General features: G+C 47.0%; 1 protein-coding gene across 1 annotated transcript; it reads left to right on the forward strand.

Moving 5' to 3' along the window:
• Positions 1 to 2147: 2147 nt before the first annotated feature.
• ELOF1 (elongation factor 1) lies at positions 2148 to 15685 on the forward strand. The gene is made up of 4 exons (XM_073654258.1): positions 2148 to 2297; positions 9060 to 9184; positions 13591 to 13661; positions 14160 to 15685. The coding sequence occupies exons 2-4, from the start codon at positions 9069 to 9071 to the stop codon at positions 14222 to 14224; spliced, it is 252 nt and encodes an 83-aa protein (XP_073510359.1). The 5' UTR covers positions 2148 to 2297; positions 9060 to 9068; the 3' UTR covers positions 14225 to 15685.
• The last annotated feature ends 1096 nt before the right edge of the window (positions 15686 to 16781 follow it).

Raw genomic sequence — 16781 nt, forward strand, 5'->3', positions numbered from 1 at the left:
CATTTGGAAGATAAAGTTGTCAGCAAGAGAGGATAAGAATTTGCTTGACCTGTTAGTTTTACTTGAGAGAGATTCCCAACAAATATCTGGATAGTTGAAATCTCCCATGACCACTACGTCATATTTTTTAGAGAACTTGGTCATTTGATACATAAAGAGTTCATCCATATCTTCAGTTTACCCAGGTGGCCTGTAGTAAATGCCTACAATGGTGTCCTTTCCGTTGTTCTCCCCTTGTATTCTTACCCAAACAGTTTCCACAGAGCTCCCAGTCTCTGAAGCTTCAATCTCTGTGCAGATATACGCTTTTCTAACATACAAAGCGACACCTCCTCCTCGTTTATCAAGTCTGTTTCTTGCAAATAAGTTGTATTCTTTTAGCCTTGTATTCCAATCATGTGTATCGTCCCACCAAGTTTCAGTGATTCCAATGACATATTTCTTTTCTGGCGTTAGTAGTTCCAATTCTCCTTGTTTATTGCCCGTGCTTTGTGCATTTGTATAAAAACATTTTAGTTTGTGATTGGTTTCTCTTCCTCCCATATAACAGGTACAATAATCTCAAACAATACAAGTCATTGACTGGTACAGGAGGAGAGAGGACCCTTCCTGAGAGGGTTCACAATTTATTTTACTCATTTATATAGCACCATTAATTCCACAGCGCTTTACAGACATTATCGGCACTGTCCCCATTGGGGCTCACAATATAGATTCTCTATCAGTATGTCTCAATCTACAAGGGATGGGTGAGGATACAGTAGGTGAGGGTAGAGCTGGTCGTGCAGTGGTATGGTGGAGCAAGGGTTACTGCAGGTTGTAGGCTTGTTGGAAGAGGTTGGTCTTCAAGTTCCTTTTGAAGGTTTCCATGATTTAAACGTGTCTATCTACAAAGAAAGAGCGATAAAGAGAGACAGAGAGAAAACATGAATGAGAGAGAAAGGAGACAGAGAAAAAAGAGACAGGGAGAAAAGAATGAGAGAGAGAAATACACAAGAGACAGACAGCGAAGAGTAAGAGAGATAAAGAAGAGACAGAAGGGAGAGAGAAAAATAGAGGGACAGAGAGAAAGAAGGAAGAGAGAGATGAGACAAGAGAGGGAGACAGAGTGAATGAAGTGACTGAGAGAGAAAGAAAAGAAAGAGAGAGAAAAGAGAAGAGCGAAAGATATAAATGGATTTTTGTTGTCCATTCTTTGACGACTGATCAATCCACATCAAACTTAGAGCATGGGTAAATCAGGCTCTTCCTCACGTCTTACACCGGCTTCCTCCTCTCCAGGACCCGACTTTCTCTAAATATTTGCCTCCAAAAAAATGGAATATAAAAGCAAATATTAATTTTACAGCCAATAGTAATTTACGTCCAAACGACGGGACTAATCTGCCCCAAATTTACCATATTGTTGAATCCGACACTTCATAAAGGCCGTCACCTCTCTAGGACCGATCGTTCTTTAGATATTCATAAAAAAAAGGAACATGAAAGCAAACAAACACTCATTTATGGCCAAGCGACTGGACCAATTTGCCCCATAGGTAAATCAGGCACTCTGGAAGGTTTTACTCTGGTTTTTTGCTCTCTATAACCTAACTTTTCTCCAAATATTTGCCCAAAAAATGGAACATGAAGCAAATATTAATTTACGACCAAATGAGGGGCCAAACTGCAGCAAACATGGCAGATGGGCAAGTCAGGCAGATCAGAAGGATTTCATCTTGGTTTCTGCTCTTTAGAATCCATGAAGAAATATAGAACATAAATATCAGCAAAGCTACTACCAAACAGATAAACCAAACACAGGGCAGTCTACTAATATATATAAATGTAGGGTTAGATAACGTTTTAGTGATGCTATGATGGCTGACAACAGATAACAACAGACTGCACAGACATCAGGGCTCCTCTCATAGCTGACATTTCCACTCTAGCTCTGGTCTGGTCTGGCCTCATGCTCTAGGCCTCTCTAGCAACCAGTCACGCTTAGTAACGTCGCACACTATTGACGTAATCTCCGTCCAATCAGCGGCAGCGTTTTACCGTCTCTCAACCAATCATATTCCGTATTCTATAACGAACTTTGACGCCTTTTTGCATCCAATGGAACGCATCGCAAAGTCGTCCAATAGGAAACCAGAGGAGGCGGGACAATGTGTGTTTCCTATTAGCTGATTGGCTACTTACCGGAAACAGGAAGTGTCGCCAGAGAGGGGGAGAGGGGACGATTTCCGGCCACGCTCATTGCTGATCTGAGACGTGGAGGGAGGAGGCACGAAGCATCAGGCGGGAAATCAGAGGTGATTATCGCTGCTGATTATCACGTGTATGGCCGCTCCTCCGGCTCCTGGGGCGCAGACCCGGCACCTTGTACACGAGCACATGGCGGCGGCGGTGCGGACCCCTGCACCAGCTGTGTGCAGTGCTGACCTTCCCCCAATAACTGACAGCAAATGACAGACACGAGACTTAGGGTATGTGCACACGATGCAGAAATGAAGCAGAAAATTTCTGCATCATTTCTGCATCTCCCTGGCAGAAAAAACGCATGCAGATTGTGCATGCGTTTTTCCTGCAGAATACATGCGGATCCACATGCAGATTCACATGCGTTTCCGCATGCAGATTGACAAGCGCTTTCCAGGCGATTTTAGCATCACCTGGAAAGTGCTTGACAACTAGGTCACACTATATAAATCCATGCAAACAGCATGGATTTATACAGTGTGAACCGAGAGAGTGTATATACTTACCTCTGATGGCCCGCGCTGTCCTGCTCACTCCGTTCTCCCGGCTGCCGGCAACTTTGAATTGAAAGACCTGCCGACGTCAGCGTCACGTGACCCGTCACATGACTCTGACGTCACCGCAGGTCCTACAACTCACTGCAAGTGCCGGGAACCAAGCGGGAGCGCTGCGCGGGCCGACAGAAGGTAAGAATACATTTATTTTTTATTTTATTCTTCTTTTTACAGCTTTTTTAATGGTACCTGGGTGTGGATGAAACTCTCCTCTCCTCCACACCCGGGTACCATCCGCACATTAGAACGCACCAATTACGCAAGTACAAATGCTGTCTTGCGGAATTGGCGCGTTCTAATGCAAGTCAATGGCGGCGAAATCGCCGCGTTTCCGCAAAATTAATTGACATGCTGCGGATTTTTGACCGCAGCGTTAACGCTGCGGAAAAATCCGCATCATGGGCACAGCACATGCGGATTTCCATTGGGGAACATTGCTGCCCTTCTACCATGCGTTTTTCATGCGTTTCCGCGGCGTTTACGCAACTGCAAAAACGCCGCGGAAACGCATGAAATACGCATCGTGTGAACACAGCCTTACAGGGGCAGTGACCTTCCTTAAAGTGAATGTGTCCCCCACCCTGGGCGATATCAGACCTCTACTATGGCCATACAGGTGATAGAAAAGTAAATCTATACTTACCTGTATGGCCCATAGCAGAGGTCTGATTGCAGAGAAATCTGGTTTTATAAAGTCTGTTTTCCACAGGCTCGGCGTCCAGGGGAGGCCAAGCAAACCCCTCCTAAATTACCGTATCCCCCTGCCCCGCACGTCACAGGGCCCTGCTCTGCCTCCCCTCCCGCGCATGCGCAGAGCGCCGTTCCCATGGAGCACGTTTTGTTTCCTTCCGGCCCCGTTTAGCTGCGTACTGCGCCGCAGCCTTGTATTGTGCGTGCGACGGTGAGTCACTGAGACTTCCTTTCCGCAGGCAGTACGCAGCCAAATGGGGCCAGAGGGGAAACAGCGCGCTCCTTGGGAGCGGCGTTTTGTGCATGCTCGGGGGGAGGCAGAGCAGGGCACGCCACAGGGCCTTGGGGGGGGGGGATACGGTAATTTAGCACAGAGGCAGTGATTTAGGGGAATAGTAAGCAGATAGAAGGGGTCTGCTTGGCCTCACCTGGACGCCAAGCCTCTGGAAAACAGACTTTATATAACCAGATTTCTCTGCAATCAGACCTCTGCTGTGTGTTACCTGTAGTAAGTATAGATTTACTTTTCTATCACCTGTATGGCCATAGTAGAGGTCTGATATCGCCCAGGGGGATGACACATTCCCTTTAAAGAGCACCTGTGAGCAGGATTGTGCTTAGTAAACCACATACACTGTCAGGTGGGCGCCATTACACTGAGTAAAATGATACCTTTGCTGATGAAATCCTTCCAGAGGTTCTTGATAATCTTTAATTTCATTTCTGACATAATGATATGCTCGTGCTCTCATTATGTATTCCTATCTCTGCCTTGTGACAGGTCACTGTGCCATCAGTGACCTGCCTAGTATTTTACATACCGACTGTGTAATTTGTGTCACAAAGTGAAATCTACATTCCCCAAAATGGCCCCCGCCGCTTGCGCAGTAGCATCTCTCGATTGCCCGAGATGCTACTGCGCCCAAATTCTTTTTCCAAAAGCAAAATGGCACATGCGCAGTAGCATCTCTCGGCAAACGACCAGGGCCCTTTTGGGGAAGGTAAATTTCACTTTGTGACACAAATTACAATCAGTATGTAAAATACTAGGCAGGTCACTGATGGCACAGTGACCTGTCACAAGTCAGAGCTATGAATACATAATGAGAGCACGAGCATATCATTATGTCAGAAATGGAAATAAAGATTACAAAAGAACCACTGTACGGATTTCATCAACAAAGGTATCATTTTACTCAGTGTAATGGCGCCCACCTGACAGTGTATCTGGTTTACTAAGCACAGTCCTGCTGACAGGTGTGCTTTAACTGTTTTCTGCCATGGCCAGTTTTTGTTAACCCTCACAAGAGCCACAGCTTTATTTTCCATAGCCGTATGGAATGCTGCTGGCTGTTCATGACTGCTCACAGCCTGCCGCATTGATCCTGCCGATTGGGGACGATTAACCTTCTTAGATGTCCTGTCAATCACAACTGTTGCATCTAAATGGTTAATAAAGGGAGAGGGCTCCCTCTTGAATGCTATTCCCCCACCCACCCCTCAATCATCATTGTAGGTGCTGATAGTTGCCATGGCACCTTGAGGTCATCTGATGACCCCCGGGGTACGGTTGGTGGCCTGTTAGATCCAGCTTTAAGCAAAGTCGTGACAGGTCTCAGGCGCTACAGTACACGAGTATCACAACGCATGAGATCAGAGTAATAAATATACGAGTCCCATAGTGGGACGAAGTAAAAAGCGCAAAAAAAAATCATGAAAAGCTGTTTTGCCACTAAAAATTCTGCCTTTGTGTAAAAAGAAAAATAAACAAAAAAATGTACGTATTATCGCTACTACCGAAAGATTAGTATGAAACGGTCACGTTATCTATTCAGTTCGGCGATCACCGTAAAAGGAAAGAATAACCACTCCAAAAATGTCACTTTATCACTGACACGCAGAAAAATTGAATAAAAAGTGATAAAACGTCCTAATTAAGGAAACAACAAAAAAAAGTATCGTTGATATCAAATCGTCCCGCAGAAAACAAGCCTTGATGTGGCTCATTGAGAAAAAAGATGAAAAAAAAAGTTACAGCTCTCAGGAAAGAACAATGCAAAAAGAGATTCATTTTTGTACAAAAAAAATTTCAGTGTGTAAAAATAGCAAAGCATAAAAGAAACAATATATCGTATTTTTCTGACTATAAGACAAAAATTTTGGAGGATAGTGGGGGTGCTTCTTGTAGTCCGGATGTATGGTTGTGGATGGTGAGGGGGGAGCCGCCTGCTGCAACTAGCACTGTGCCCCCAGTTAAAGAAAATTTAATATTTACGGCTTCCCAACTCCTATAGTCCCTCACACCTCTATGCACTGAAGCCGGCGGTGAACGGGACTATGGGTGTGTGGAGCAGTGAATATTCATGCTCTTTAGTAGCGGGCACATGTGATCAGCTGATGGCATCAGAATGCCGCTGGAGCAGAGGGAAGGTGAGTAGAATCCTTTATTATTTTTATGCATGAGGGGGGGCCATGTATACTAGGATGGGGGGGTGCCATTTATACCAGGATAAAGGGGGAGGGTGGTGCCATATATACCAGGATGGGGATTGGGGGGGGGGGGGTGCCATATATGCCAGGATGGGGATTGGGGGGGGTGCCATATATACCAGGATGGGGATTGGGGGGGGTGCCATATATACCAGGATGGGGATTGGGGGGGGTGCCATATATACCAGGATGGGGATTGGGGGGGGTGCCATATATACCAGGATGGGGATTGGGGGGGTGCCATATATACCAGGATGGGGATTGGGGGGGGTGCCATATATACCAGGATGGGGATTGGGGGGGGTGCCATATATACCAGGATGGGGATTGGGGGGGGTGCCATATATACCAGGATGGGGATTGGGGGGGGTGCCATATATACCAGGATGGGGATTGGGGGGGGTGCCATATATACCAGGATGGGGATTGGGGGGGGTGCCATATATACCAGGATGGGGATTGGGGGGGGGGGGGGGGTGCCATATATACCAGGATGGGGATTGGGGGGGGGGGGTGCCATATATACCAGGATGGGGATTGGGGGGGGGTGCCATATATACCAGGATGGGGATTGGGGGGGGGGTGCCATATATACCAGGATGGGGATTGGGGGGGGGGGTGCCATATATACCAGGATGGGGATTGGGGGGGGGGGTGCCATATATACCAGGATGGGGATTGGGGGGGGGGTGCCATATATACCAGGATGGGGATTGGGGGGGGGTGCCATATATACCAGGATGGGGATTGGGGGGGGGTGCCATACAGGATGGGGATTGGGGGGGGGGGGGGGGTGCCATATATACCAGGATGGGGATTGGGGGGGGGGGGGGGGTGCCATATATACCAGGATGGGGATTGGGGGGGGGGGGGGGTGCCATATATACCAGGATGGGGATTGGGGGGGGGGGGTGCCATATATACCAGGATGGGGATTGGGGGGTGCCATATATACCAGGATGGGGATTGGGGGGGGGGGGGTGCCATATATACCAGGATGGGGATTGGGGGGGGGGGTGCCATATATACCAGGATGGGGATTGGGGGGGGGGGTGCCATATATACCAGGATGGGGATTGGGGGGGGGGGTGCCATATATACCAGGATGGGGATTGGGGGGGGGGGTGCCATATATACCAGGATGGGGATTGGGGGGGGTGCCATATATACCAGGATGGGGATTGGGGGGGTGCCATATATACCAGGATGGGGATTGGGGGGGGTGCCATATATAACAGGATGGGGATTGGGGGGGGTGCCATATATACCAGGATGGGGATTGGGGGGGGTGCGAATTCTTTCTGCTTCGGAATAAAAAGCGATCATAAAAAGTAATATATCCCAATATGGTATAAAGGTCTCCCAACTCGTCGTGCGAAAAATAATCCCTCACACAGCTCTGTTCACCAAACAATAAAAAAGTTACAGCTCTCAGAATATGGTGACAAAATAGCTATTTTTTTTTTATTAAAGCGTCTTTTAGTGTGTGATAGCAGCAAAACAAAAAAAACTATAAAAATCCAGTATTGCTGTAATCGCACTGACCCAAAGAATAAAGTTGTCTAATCACTTATACCGCACGAGGAACAGCGCAAAAAAACCCTCACTTTTGGACTCCGTCTGTTCCGGCGGTGTCCCGTCATTTTAGGCGTCTTTTTAGTGCACAAATGTGGACGACCACAGTTCTGTTAATGACTAAAAAGATGTAGACCACCAGATCAGAAGCCAAAACGGACTCCAAGTGTCTCCATCTGCCTCATTATGGTGGGTGGTTATGTCGGGGGCTTCGTCTGATTCGCATCTTTCTTTCTTTTTTTTCATTCCACTTTGTTCTAAATTTCAGTTTAGAATAATTAGAGGGGTGCAGTTTTTTTCAAAATGCTATCACTTCTGGGGGTTTTCTGATATATAGGCCCTGCAAAGACCCTTTAAAACTGAATAGGTATGTAACAAAAAAATTGCTGCTAAACTTTAACCCAACTAACATTGTAAAAAAAAATAAAGAGGGACATTTGAAAATTGGTGCCTATGTAAAGTAGACATATGGGAAATGTTAGTTATTAACTACATTGTGTGGTATGACGAACTTGTTTAAGGATATAACTATTGACCGTTTGAAAATCGTTGAGTTTTCTAAATTTTCAATCAAATGTCAGATATTTTCACAAAAAAACCCTAAAAACTTATTGAGCTAAATTTACCGCTAAAACTAATTTCAGATATTTTCACAGAAAAACCATCTCAATCACCCAGAGATGTAGAAGCTCCAGTGTTATTACCGCATAAAGTGACGCTGGTCAGATGTGAAAAATGGGGCTTGGTCACGAAGGTCAAAATTGGCCCTGTCACTTTAATAGACTTCTCACTATATTTATATGGGGACTTTTGTGCTATGTACCGTATATAGTGACAATAATGGTCATCGCATCACCGGAGGATGAGACTTAAATGACTCTGCAGTGGCATTTAGGTGGTTAAACGGCAGCGATTGGACCTACCTCCGGTCACTGCTGTTATAGGCCTGTGCCACCTGTAGGACACAGATCCTGAGCCCGTGCCGTACACCCGCACCAGACCAAAGTCTATGATGGGAAGGGGTTCTCTGGGGGTCCCATTGGAAGCTGCCCTGGGCATGTGCGACAACCTCCCCCATAGAAGTGAATGGCGCACTGGTAACACATCCTCATTATTTCTATAGGGGACACAGGAGTCATGTTCTCAGGGGTCCATCAGTCAGACCCACTTCCGTAATCACACATAATCACCCCCGCTGTGGATGTTATTTATAGGACAACCCCTTTTAAGGATGTCTTATTTTGGGCCTTAAAGGGATAAGACCTTTCAATATGCGTCTCATTCCGAGGACCCCCCCGAACTGCTGAAAGTCCCAGCCGGGCATTTTGGGAATGTTGTATTAGAGCTGCCAAATAGGAGATGGGTCACTTACTACTTATACGCTGACTGCTATAGGGGCAAAGTCATGTACAACCTCCAGCAGCTGATAGCGAACGCCTAAAGTGCCGGGTGGACAGTGGATTTTGAGTGTTGTTCCTGTGGTTTAACGCTCGTCTTTCTTTGTAGTTGTAGAAGATGGGACGCAGAAAGTCAAAGCGAAAGCCTCCACCCAAGAAGAAGATGACGGGAAATCTGGACACCCAGTTCACATGTCCGTTCTGTAACCACGAGAAATCCTGCGACGTAAAGATGTAAGTGATGTGTGTTACCACTGTGTGTCAGTATTGGGAGCGCTGGGAGTCACATGATCCTTCTCGGCCTGTCAGCATCTTTGCAGAGGATCATGTGACAGTAGTCGCCAGGTGTCACGTGATCTTTTCCAAAGCAGCTGACTGGCTGGGAGTGATCATGTGATGCCCATTGTCACACCACGGAATGGTCATGGTGACTGGTTCTCCTTTAACCCCTTCAGGACCCAGCCTATTTTGACCCTAAAGACCTTGGCATTTTTGTCAATTCTGACCAGTGTCACTTTACAAAGTAAAAACTCTGGAACACTTCAACGGATCCTAGTGATTCTGAGATTGTTTTTTCGTGACATATTGGGCTTCATGTTAGTATTAAATTTAGGTCGATAATATTTGCGTTTATTTGTGAAAAAATCAAAAATATGGGAAAAATTTTGAAAATTTTGCAATTTTCAAATTTTGAATTTTTATTCTGCTAAACTAGAGAGTGATGTGACACAAAATAGTTAAGAAATAACATTTCCCACATGTCTACTTTACATCAGCACAATTTTTGAAAAAAAAAAAATTTTTGGTAGGAAGTTAGAAGGGTTCAAAGTTCATCAGCAAATTTTCTTTTTTCCAGCAAAATTTGCAAAGCCATTTTTTTTAGTGACCACATCACATTTGAAGTCCCTTTGAGGGGTGTACATGACAGAAAACACCCAAAAGTGACACCATTCCAAAAACTGCACCCCTCAAGCTACTCAAAACTACATTCAAGAAGATTATTAACCCTTCAGGTGCATCACAGGAACTAAAGCCACATGGAAGAAAAAAATGAACATTTTTATTTTTCTAACAAAAATTTTCTTTTAGCCTAAATTTTTTAATTTTCTCATGGGTAACAGGATAAAATGCATCCTAAAATTTGTTGGTCAATTTCTCCTGAGTACACTGATACCTCATATGTGGTCATAAACCACTGTTTGGGCACACGGCAGGGCTCAGAAGGGAAGGAGCGCCATTTTACTTTTTGAATGGAAAATTAGCTCCAAAAGTCAAATTGCGCTCCTTCTCTTCTGAGCCCTGCCGTGTGCCCAAACAGTGGTTTATGACCACATATGAGGTATCAGTGTACTCAGGAGAAATTGACCAACACATTTTAGGATGCATTTTATCCTGTTACCCATGTGAAAATTAAAAAATTTAGGCTAAAAGAAAATTTTTGTGAAAAAAAAAAGTACTTTTTTGTTTTCACAGATCATTTTGTGAAGCACCTGGGGGTTCCAAGTGCTCACTATGCATCTAGATAGGTGCCTTGGGGGGTCTAGTTTCCAAAATGGGGTCACTTGTGGGGGAGCTCCACTTTTTAGGCACATTAGGGGCTCTCCAAACGCAACATGGTGTCCGCTAACAATTTGAGCCAATTTTCCATTCAATTTGTTTGCGGACACCATGTCCCGTTTGGAGAGCCGCTGTGTGCCCAAACATTGGAGCTCACCTACAAGTGACCCCATTTTGGAAACTATACCCCCCAAGGCACCTATCTAGATGCATAGTGAGCACTTGGAACCCCCAGATCCTTCACAAATTAATCCGTAAAAATCAAAAAAGTGTTTTTTTTTCCACTTTTTCATTTTTATGAATCAATTTGTGAAGCACCTGGGGGTTCCAAGTGCTCACTATGCATCTAGATAGGTGCCTTGGGGGGTCTAGTTTCCAAAATGGGGTCACTTGTGGGGGAGCTCCAATGTTTGGGCACACAGCAGCTCTCCAAAAGCAACATGGTGTCCGCTAACAAATTGTCGACTCAAATTGTTAGAAGACACCATGTTGCGTTTGGAGAGCCGCTGTGTGCCCAAACATTGGAGCTCCCCCACAAGTGACCCCATTTTGGAAACTAGACCCCCCAAGGCACTTACCTAGATGCATAGTGAGCACTTGAAACCCCCAGGTCCTTCACAAATTAATCCGTAAAAATAAAAGTGTTTTTTTTTCCACTTTTTCATTTTTATGAATCAATTTGTGAAGCACCTGGGGGTTCCAAGTGCTCACTATGCATCTAGATAGGTGCCTTGGGGGGTCTAGTTTCCAAAATGGGGTCACTTGTGGGGGAGCTCCAATGTTTGGGCACACAGCGGCTCTCCAAATCCAACATGGTGTCCGCTAACAAATTGTCGGCTCAAATTGTTAGAAGACACCATGTTGCGTTTGGAGAGCCGCTGTGTGCCCAAACATTGGAGCTCCCCCACAAGTGACCCCATTTTGGAAACTAGACCCCCCAAGGCACCTATCTAGATGCATAGTGAGCACTTGGGACCCCCAGGTCCTTAGGAAATTAATCCGTAAAAATAAAAGTGTTTTTTTTTCACTTTTTCATTTTTATCAATCAATTTGTGAAGCACCTGGGGGTTCCAAGTGCTCACTATGCATCTATATAGGTGCCTTGGGGGTCTAGTTTCCAAAATGGGGTCACTTGTTGGTGAGCTCCAATGTTTGGGCACACAGGGACTCTCCAAACGCAAAGGGTTCCAATTTGTTAGTGGACACCATTGTGTAGTGCATGTCAGGTTGGTGTGCGGTGTGGTATATTGTAGTGCATACACCACACACACACACACAACACACACACACAATCTCATACACTACAACACACACACACACCAACCTGACATAGCCTCCTCAGCTGAGTACGCCCTAGACTTTGATGAGCGGGACGGGCGGGACATTTTGTGTGCTTTGTGCGTGTGTAAAAAAAAAAAATAAATAAAATCAAAACTTTATTATAGTGTGAGTGTACGTGTGTGTGCTTGGTGGAACCTTCTGCAGTCACGTGTGGGGCCGGTCAGGCGTAGGGGCCGGTCAGGCGTAGGGGCCGGTCAGGAGTAGGGGGCGGTCAGGCGTAGGGGGCGGTCAGGCGTAGGGGGCGGTCAGGCATAGGGTGCGGTCAGACGTATGGGGCGGTCAGGCGTAGGAGGGGGCTGAGGAGATGGAGGAGCCAGAAGCAGCAGCAAGGGGGTTGATCACTGGGGCAGGAGCCGGCAGCAGCAAGGGGGGGTAGGAGGCCGGCAGCATCGGGGGGTGATTACTGGGGCAGAAAGGGGAGCAGGAGCAGGGGGCTGATTACTGGGTTTTCGGGGGGGGGGGGTGATCACTGGGAACAGGGGGGGGTGATCACTGGGAACAGGGGGGGTGAACACTGGGAACAGGGGGGGGTGAACACTGGGGGAGGGGGTGATTATTGGGAGGTGGGGGGTGATATCACTGGGACTGGGGGATGGTGGGTTTGATCACAGGAGCAGGGCATTTACACTGAGCCTGCTGCTGCTGTGATCACAGTCCACCGGCTGTCAGAAGGAGAGCAGCAGCCGGTGGATGAAGACGTGGGAGAGGGAGCGGAGGTCGGGGTGCAGGTATGAAAGTGGAGGGGGGGTGGAGAGGGGGGCGGGGGGGTGGAGGGGGGGGTCGGGGGGAGTGACGGCTATACTTACCGCTGATCAGCGGTGGCGGAGGCAGACGCGATCCACAGGGTCCACAGCAGGGGGTCCACAGCAGGGGGTCCACAGCAGACGATCTAGGGTTGGGAAGGTGCTGGGAGGTTTCAGCCATCCCTCCATATCTGATTGGGGCTAGTATCCATGTGACGCTAGCCCCCCAATCAGATCTGGGGGAGGGGGGGAACAGAGGTGACACTCCCCCCAGCCAATGGCTGATGCTGTAAGCATCAGGCAATGCCCAGATTTAAATATTACACCAATTTTCATTGGTGAAATATTTAATTCATACCGATTGGCAGTTTCACTAAAAGTGAAAATGAAACAGCCAATCGGAGGGGTCCCAGGCACGGGGGGGTTAATCCACCCCCCGGGGGGTCGACTTCAGGATGTCCAGTTGCAGTAGCAACTGTGACACCTGAGCGACCCCGCTCGCAGGCGCTGCAGGGGCTCTTTCCCTCCATGTCACAGACGCTGTGACATGGGTCGGGAACGAACTGTTTTCCATGTCACAAACGGTGTGACACGGGTCGGGAAGGGGTTAACCCCTTGAGTACCCTCATAACAGTAATATAGAGCAGGCAGGAGCTTGCAGCGGTCACCACAAACAAAAAGCAAGAGAGAATAAAAAAATAAATAAATAAAAAGACGTAAAATCAGCTGAGAAATACAAATGGAAAGATGCCTGAAAAAACTGCCGGCGCCATATTGTCACGTGTTACATGTTATACGGAGACACAAATGATACCGCCGTTTTGTTCATCTCGGGGAGCACTGGGCTCAGTCTGTCAGCCTCACGGAGCGGCGTTGCACGTGCTCGACCACAGCTTTACCCCGGTGATTGGGGAGAGGACCCCAGTACTCGTCCACCTCTCCCCTCTGGTCAGGGCTGTCCTGATGTTTTAACGTCTTTCTTGTTTCCTTCTTCCTCAGGGACCGAGCGCGGAACACGGGGGTCATCTCCTGCACCGTCTGCCTAGAGGAGTTCCAGACCCCCATAACTTGTATCCTTTCATTGACCCTCTTCCCTCCAGACTGCAGGGGCCTCGCTGGGGGCCAGATTCCTCCAGCACTTGTGAACTGAAGCTGAGCAAAAAGATTTGCAGGACCCTGATCCATATTGTTGGTGGTCCGTGCCCCTGGACCTCCTCCACCATTCCAGCAACTCCTCTGATTAGGTTTGCAGGGCCCTGGTCCCGGGGCACAGACCACCAACGTGGATAAGGGTCCTGCAAATATTTTTGCTCAGCTCTACAGGGAACGTAATCCATCCCGTGTCTCAGCTGAGGGTTTGTTACTGTTATATCCTCTGTAGAGTTCAGTGTAGTGATTGGTAACTGGCCCTCAGCTGTGGGAAGTATTTAAGAATTTTTGGCCCTTTTTGGTTCCCCCTCTGCATTTAGTGTTGGTAACAAACCACCCAGCAGCCTCTCCTGTGGGGTCTCTCGCTGCCTGTATTTTTTTTCCATTGTGTTTCCTGAACGTTGACCCCCTCTCCCCAGATCTGTCAGAACCGGTGGACGTTTACAGCGATTGGATCGACGCCTGTGAAGCTGCCAACCAGTAGCGTCGTGCCAGGGGGGCGATCTCATCAGTCTGTACCGGATACCCTCCGTATGTCTCACCTGACTTCCCATGGACAAGTTTAGAGAGCGTCCCCTGGTGGCATCAGGATAACGAAGGCCTCCCTATGAATGAATGCGGACCCTTGGCTGCAAGTGGCAGATTCCAACCCAGTGATTCTGGGGGGTGGGGTGCTTTAGATTTAATTTCTTATTATTTCACTCCTATAGTGATTATCATACGATTTACATGGCCCTGGACACTGCAGATGTAAGGCACAATGCATTATGGGATTCTGTTCTGGAGTAGGTCACATAACTTTGCTCTGCAGAACTTGCATGCTCTGGGGCTTCACCCTGCACCCACCTCAGTGCACACCAGGGTAATCTACATTACAGGGCCAGGTTCTGGATGCAGCTCTGTATGTGACTAGTGCGCATGTCAGTCTGTACTATGGGCCCAATTCATTAAGACCATAATTTTTCACAAAAGTCTTGACACAAAGTCTGAGAAATGTTCCCCAGTCGTGCGCTCGAGTTCAGTTCTGCTATAATTTACGTCACTTGGCGTAAATTATAATGAATTTTACAGGCCCCTTATTCCTAAGCTCTGCCCACTTGTTGGAGACGCTGTCGTTCACGCCAAAACGTGAAGCTTTTTTTCGTTTGTTTGGTTTTTTTGCAGTGGCGTTTTTTTGGCGCCGGCTGGCACTAAGTATTTGCAAACTTCTCTAAAAGCAGCGTCGCTCTTCATCTGCCGAACGGGGGGCACCTGATGCTTCTCCCTTGGCTCGGTCTAATTAATGCATCTACTACGAGGAATGAGGAGCTTCAGTGTGACGTGTAGTAACTGGTCCCACCACAAGATGGTGCTGTAATATGTACAATATACATAATGTTAAAGGGAACCTGTCTTGTCGATTCTCGCTGCCCAAGTTCAGGGGCGGCAGCAGGTAGGTTTTTCTGTGAAACGCTCCAGTGTGGATTGAAAAGTTGGCCGGGAACTAGAGGGAGACCTGACTAGTCCGGTGCTGTTCTATCCAGCTTCTTCCACATGATTGACAGGTCTTTCGTGATGTACACAAGGGAGGCGCCTGTCAATCAAAGGACTAGTGCCCTTTCTCCTTCTAGTCCACGGCTTTCTCTTTAAACACGTCGAAGTCTCGGATTCATGCTGCAATGTCTGGTTTGAGCAGCATTAATTGACTGACGTGTTCCCTTTAATGATGGGTCGGCCATGGACACAGTGTGACGAGACCCCACCCGATGCTGTATCCCCTTTTATTTTCTCTTGTATATACCGTATCAATCATGAAGTGTTAGATGTTACTAGAAAACTAGAATTTGATTTTTATTTTAATTTTTTTATTTTGTAGATTGTACGATGTGACTCTCAGAATAGCGATCTGTTACACTTTGATGTAAAAGTGAAATTTTTTTTTTTTAATAAAGCAGACCGTGAGGTACGAGGCGCGTGGCTTCTTAAAGAGGTACTAGGTTTTCCAACCTCCATGTGAACCATGTGATCTGGTCCTCCGTATTACGGGTGGTGCTATATGTTCCTGCCCCTTCCACGTACGTGTCACAAGGCGCTGATGTGACTAATGGTGGACTCTGGTTGCCTCAGATGGGACCGGGGCTCGATGTTTTCCTGCTGGTCAGTAAAGCGGCTACATTGGGAGGATATTTGCGATGGCTTTTCAGGTAGCAGATGGCATTAGTTTATAAGGGTTGATAATGGCCATTGCCTTTTTAGAGGGATGTTCCCGGTGTATGGAAATAAAGTACAGAGTGGTTGTACCGTTTTGGATGAGAACCCTACTTGTTAGAAAGGTCCCTTACTAATGTCAATGACCCCCAGTAATCGGCTATAATCTGTGGAGCAAAAACGTCCGATGATTGCAGAAAGAGCTGTCAGAACCTCAGTCTGACCCTTGGCTCGTGTAAACCTGCCGCGAACCAGGCTGATCGTTTGTGCTTCAAAATCGTTGTTGGCGGCAGCAAATCGCTTCATGTAAACGGGATCAGGTGTCGATAATATACAGTGCCTACAAGTAGTATTCAACCCCCTGCAGATTTAGCTGGTTTGATAAGATGCAAATAAGTTAGAGCCTTCAAACTGCAAACGAGAGTAGGTTTTATGAACAGAAGCATAAATCTTACAAACCAAAAAGTTATGTTGCTCAGTTGAATTTTATTAAATTTTAAACATAAAAGTGTGGGTCAATTATTATACAACCCCTATGTTTAATATTTTGAGGAATAACCCTTGTTTGCAATTACAGCTAATAATCGTCTTTTATAAGACCTGATCAGGCCGGCACAGGTCTGTGGAGTTATCTTGGCCCACTCCTCCATGCAGATCTTCTCCAAGTTATCTAGGTTCTTTGGGTGTCTCATGTGGACTTTATTCTTGAGCTCCTTCCACAAGTTTTCAATTGGGTTAAGGTCAGGAGACTGACTAGGCCACTCCAACACCTTGACTTTTTCCCTCTTGAACCAGTCCTTGGTTTTCTTGGCTGTGTGCTTTGGGTCGTTGTCTTGTTGGAAGATGAAATTACG

This window comes from Phyllobates terribilis, unplaced genomic scaffold (assembly GCF_046119375.1).
Source record: "Phyllobates terribilis strain yellow unplaced genomic scaffold, ASM4611937v1 Scaffold_11__3_contigs__length_659146591, whole genome shotgun sequence".
Classification (NCBI taxonomy): domain Eukaryota; kingdom Metazoa; phylum Chordata; class Amphibia; order Anura; family Dendrobatidae; genus Phyllobates; species Phyllobates terribilis.

What these genes read in the sequence shown, in the direction of transcription:
- ELOF1 (XM_073654258.1), top strand. Translation starts at nt 9,069, where the DNA reads ATGGGACGCAGAAAGTCAAAGCGAAAGCCTCCACCCAAGAAGAAGATG. An exon ending in AAATCCTGCGACGTAAAGAT is followed by an intron (nt 9,185 to 13,590) that starts GTAAGTGATGTG and finishes CTTCTTCCTCAG; the next exon opens with GGACCGAGCGCGGAACACGG. An exon ending in GTTCCAGACCCCCATAACTT is followed by an intron (nt 13,662 to 14,159) that starts GTATCCTTTCAT and finishes CCCTCTCCCCAG; the next exon opens with ATCTGTCAGAACCGGTGGAC.